This window comes from Octodon degus, unplaced genomic scaffold (genome assembly GCF_000260255.1).
Source record: "Octodon degus isolate 3935 unplaced genomic scaffold, OctDeg1.0 scaffold00302, whole genome shotgun sequence".
NCBI classification, from domain to species: Eukaryota; Metazoa; Chordata; class Mammalia; order Rodentia; family Octodontidae; genus Octodon; species Octodon degus.
This window is the reverse complement of record NW_004524878.1, coordinates 474,581-479,525: the sequence shown is the minus strand read 5'-3', so window position 1 is coordinate 479,525 and position 4,945 is coordinate 474,581. Positions and strand designations below refer to the sequence as shown.

The following is a 4,945-nucleotide window of genomic DNA, read 5'->3' as shown; positions in this document are numbered from 1 at the left end:
CTGGAGTAGTTGAACTCATGTGCAGTGTTCACCTCATTTCAATTTCTAAAACTTACAGCACCTTCCTGGCAAGCACAAGGTCCTGAGTTTGATTCCTGGTACCAAATAGACAAAAATAAAATAAATAAATTTCTAAAACTCTTGTTTTTACTTACCAATTGTTTCCCATTTGTTTTGTGACTGGCTTCACTTTTGTTGTAGAGTGTGTTCCTTAAAATAGAGTCTAGATTTCCTGATTTCTTTTACTCATTTATTGAATTAAGAAATATTGGCTTAAAATGTTTTATGAAGCAGGGCCTGTTGCAGGCATTGTGTGAATATCACAGAAGCAAAGAAAGTCTTTGTTACACTCTCGTGAAGATGTTAGACTTTTATATATGGACATGTAATTTCATTTGGAAAAAATAGGGTGAGTTGTAAGAAGTAGGTAGTTGTGAGATGTGATGGCTGGGGTGATTTTATGTAGTATATTGGTTAAAGTTCACAGGTATTTTATGGAGTGTGTTTAGTGGAGCGCCTGGACTTGAATGTAATCTTGACCATACAGAACTTCTGGCAGCTGGTCTGCCAGAGGTTTTTGAGTAATAAGTGATAACACAAATTCCTTAATAAAAGAGTGGGGAGAGAGAAATGAGTGGAAGCTTTAATTATAGCTGCAGAGTGACAAAAACTCTTTCTAAAGTTATCATGGTCACAATGACAGGCCTTTTAGATCTAGCCCTTGAAATTCACATCCAGGAAATCCTTATAGAATTGGCTAGAAATCAATAAGGCTGAAGTCAATTTACATAGTCTATAGAATTTAACTAAGATAGGTGCATCTAAAGCACCAGTCCCTCTGAATGCTCCTATGGAATATTTTGATCATTCAATGTGATATACAACTCTATTCATTTGGAATGTAATATATTTGAATATTTTTATATGCAATTTACCAGAACTGAATTATTAGGTTATTACAAAAGTGTGGGTATTAAAGTTTTCATCTACTTTTTTACATCATATTTTTGTAGTCTTAAATTTTGCATTTATGTAAAACTGAGTAAAATATATAACTGTAGCAATGATACAGAATTTGAAGAAGTCAGTTTTATTTGCTTTAAGGGTATATTTGATTTTCAAACTGTATAGTGTCCAGGTTGCAACAGAAATCTGATAATATTTGGTACTTTGCAAACCAGATTTTAAGTCAAAATTTTTTACTTCTCATATATTTGAAAGCTTCATTATTTCAAGCATTTGGCCATTCTCCAAAATTTCCAAGGTCAATTTTTGTCAGGATGGTTCATTTTTTGATCTCTTGATAGAAGTTTTGGTGATAATGAGGTTGGAATTCTCACCTACTGAACTGTAGAGTCATTCTTCGTACATGAGTGTGTGTCACCAAGAACAAGCCAGGATCTGACCTGAGATGAACAAGCCAAATCAAAGCTCTGTGGCCGAATTCATCCTCTTGGGCTTTTCCAACTTTCCTGAGCTCCAAGAGATGATGTTTGGGGCTTTCTTGGTTGTTTATCTGGTGATCCTCATTGGAAATGCCATCATCATAATGGTCATCTTCCTGGACCGGAGCCTCCACATCCCCATGTACCTCTTCCTGCAGAACTTAGCTGTAGTGGAGGTGAGTTTCAGTGCAGCCATTATGCCTGAAATGCTGGTGGTCTTGTCCACTAAGAAAGCCACAGTTTCTTTTGTTGGCTGTTTTGCACAGATGTATTTCATTCTTCTTTTTGGTGGAACTGAGTGTTTTCTCCTGGGGGCCATGGCCTATGACCGATTTGCTGCAATATGCCATCCTCTGACCTACCCAGTCATTATGAACAAAAGTCTCCTTGTGAAGTTACTAATATTCTCCTGGGTGTCAGGGATTATGGTGGCTACTGTGCAGACAACTTGGGTGTTTAGTTTTCCTCTTTGTGGCCACAATGAGATCAATCATCTGTTTTGTGAGACTCCTCCAGTGCTGGAGCTTGCATGTGCAGACACGTTCTGGTTTGAAATCTATGCTTTCACAGGCACCATTTTGATTATTCTGATTCCTTTCTTGCTGATCCTCTTGTCTTACATTCGAATTCTCTTTGCCATCCTGAAGATGCCATCAACTACCGGGAGGCAAAAGGCCTTTTCCACCTGTGCCTCTCACCTCACGTCAGTCACCCTGTTCTACGGCACGGCCAATATGACTTACTTACAACCCAAAGCTAGCTACTCTCCAGAGACCAAGATACTGATGTCACTGGCTTACACTTTGCTCACACCTCTACTGAATCCACTTATCTACAGCTTGCGAAACAATGAGATGAAAAGGGCTCTGATGAAACAGTGGCAAAGAAAAGTGGTTTTACACACAGACTGACGTGGTGTAATGTCTGTGATATTTGGTTTTTACTCATCTGCATTTAAAGTTTAATAAACAGATTCCAGTTTTTAGTAAGAAGGTTTTTTTTTTGTTGAGATCTGAACGTTTGAAAATTTATCAGAGGGTGCCTTTCCTTTAATTTTGTAGATACCTCATTATTTTCAAGAGGTACATAGAGCCAATAGCATTTGCTATAGTGAGTATGTACAAAATCTCTAATATGAATAAGTCATCGCTATAGTATTGTTGTTAATATGTTGTTTCATTATGTTTAGTTTAATACATTTATTTATATTGATATTTTCATTTCTGTGTGATAGATTCTTCAAGAGGGGTGGATGGGATGAACATTTTGTGCTTATATATTTTATTTTATTATTTTCTTTTTTTTCAAAGTTTTATTGATAAACAGATAGCAATGAGACAGTTTTAAATCAAATTGGAAGTACAGTTTCAACAAATAATACATTGCATATATTCTTCTTAGTGGTTAATTGCTGTACAAGATGCAGACTTGTGATCCTATTTACAAACACCATTAGAACAAATCATTCTATTCATTAAGAGAGTGCAACTATATATCTGTCCCAACCACTTTGAATACACAGATACAAAATGGACATTCATTGTGCTTATATATTTTAAAAGGTATTGGAACATTACTTTCCCATGTGACAGTCACTACTTCTGACCCATTTGCAGGCCACTGAGCTTACTACCATTCAGAGTTTGAACAGTTCAATAAAGTGATGAGATTTTTGTTTTTGGATGACAAATACATTCCACTAAGCTAGCTCTACTCCACAGATATGCATGTATTACAATCTCAAACTTATTCATTCTTAATATTTAAAAGATATTCATGCACTTATTGATTGGAGAATTACAGGATATGGGGCAGTTTCATGATTCTCAGTGGTACTCATTGTTGCCACCTATAGCTTGCTGTTTTAAATTCTTTTGTTAAAGTTTGATTTGTAATTGAAAATGCCTCCAGATGTTTCATTCATAAATAACAAATTATTCATATTTTTATTGTTTGTTCTGTTGTGAGAAAAATGCAATTAATTGTTCCTATTTCCTATGAAACAGTTACACTACTATGTGCCCTTTTTTTGGAATCAGTAATTTTGCAGGTTTGAAAGTTAGGAACACTTTATGTCGGCATCCCCTGGTAACATTTTTCTTTGAGAATGGCATGGAAACCATGAAATGAACTGCATTATGAGAGTTTAATTACTCATAATTTCTGGTGCTAGGATGATGATAAAGGAGCCAAACACTTTATTTGTGGCTGTGATTCAGTTACAGGAAAAACTACTTTTTATTTACAGCTACTTCTGCAGAGATTAAAAGCAGAAGTGTAAGGCAAATTGGATTTTCATTAGTTGTATTATAGTTTTACTAAAAGAAACTAAAAAACTAATTTCTTTTTCTTTTGTTGTGGAACCTTGTGCTTGACAGGGAAGCTCTTATTCTATTGAGCCATCTCTCACCCCTAAATAAACTAATTTCATTAGAAGGTTGAAAGTAGTTTGTGGGCCGGTGAGATAGCTCAGCGGACTAAGTTCCTGCTTAGGTGAGCACCACAGGGAGGGTGTCCAATTCCAGGCACTACAGGCTGTGCAGGCCTCACCTCTGGGACTTGTTGAGCAGGCCACAGAGCATGGGTGTGGTGGCACATGCCTGTATTCCTAGTGCTGGGGAGGCTGAAAACAGGAGGAGGCTGAGCTGCATAGTGAGACCTTGTACAAAATACTTAAATTAAAAAAAGAGAAAATAGAGAGAAAAAATGGAACTAGTTGAATAATATCTTTTTTTTATTATAATTTTCTTTCATTTTGAGGTGTAAAAACAAAAGCAATAAAACAAATACAAACACAGAAACAGCATAACATACAATAATACATAAGTTACAGATTTTCAAAACAAGAATAGTTGATTAACAATGATTGATATATTATGTGTTTTTATCATAAAATCTGTTGCTCAGATTAACAAATATAGGTATATAAGATTGGGCATATGATTGACTGTTACTGTGTGTTTTTTAAGAAATTTTAAATTTTTCTTCGTGTCTCTCTATTTCTTTTATTAGCTTTTCCTAAAAAATTATTTTAACGAGAGTGTAGTAATAAATGATATGACCTTAGATACAGTACATATTTAGGAGAACAAAATGACAGATTTTCAGCATGATTTTTGTATTATACATTGCTGTCCTCAATGTAGTTGCTTAGTTTGCAGATATCAGCATACAGAGTTAGTCAAGGTGAGAATTCTACCCATTAGGGCCAGCCAAATGGCTCAATGGATTAAAGTGCTTGCAAGCAGATGCAGGGGCCAGGGGTTCAATCTCCAAGCTTGCTGTGCTGGCCCTGCCCCTGGAGCATGCTGAGATGGCAATTTATTTATTTATTTATATTAATTTTGTTGAGAAAGAAGCAACAATGAGACAGTTTCAAAACAGGTTAGTAGGACAGTTACAAAAAGTAATACATTGCGTATTGTTGTCTTTGTAGTAGTTATCCACAGTACCACATGCACACATGGTCACTTGTCTAAACACTATTAGCATAAATCTTT

The 4,945-nt window shown here is 35.6% G+C and overlaps 1 protein-coding gene across 1 annotated transcript; it reads left to right on the top strand.

Moving 5' to 3' along the window:
* The first annotated feature begins 1,411 nt into the window (after nt 1–1,411).
* LOC101574505 (olfactory receptor 10A3) lies at nt 1,412–2,356 on the top strand. Its single transcript, XM_004647325.1, has one exon. The coding sequence runs from the start codon at nt 1,412–1,414 to the stop codon at nt 2,354–2,356; it is 945 nt and encodes a 314-aa protein (XP_004647382.1).
* The last annotated feature ends 2,589 nt before the right edge of the window (nt 2,357–4,945 follow it).

Bases quoted from the DNA above. Each gene is read 5' to 3' on its own strand.
- LOC101574505 (XM_004647325.1), top strand. From the start codon at position 1,412: ATGAACAAGCCAAATCAAAGCTCTGTGGCCGAATTCATCCTCTTGGGC.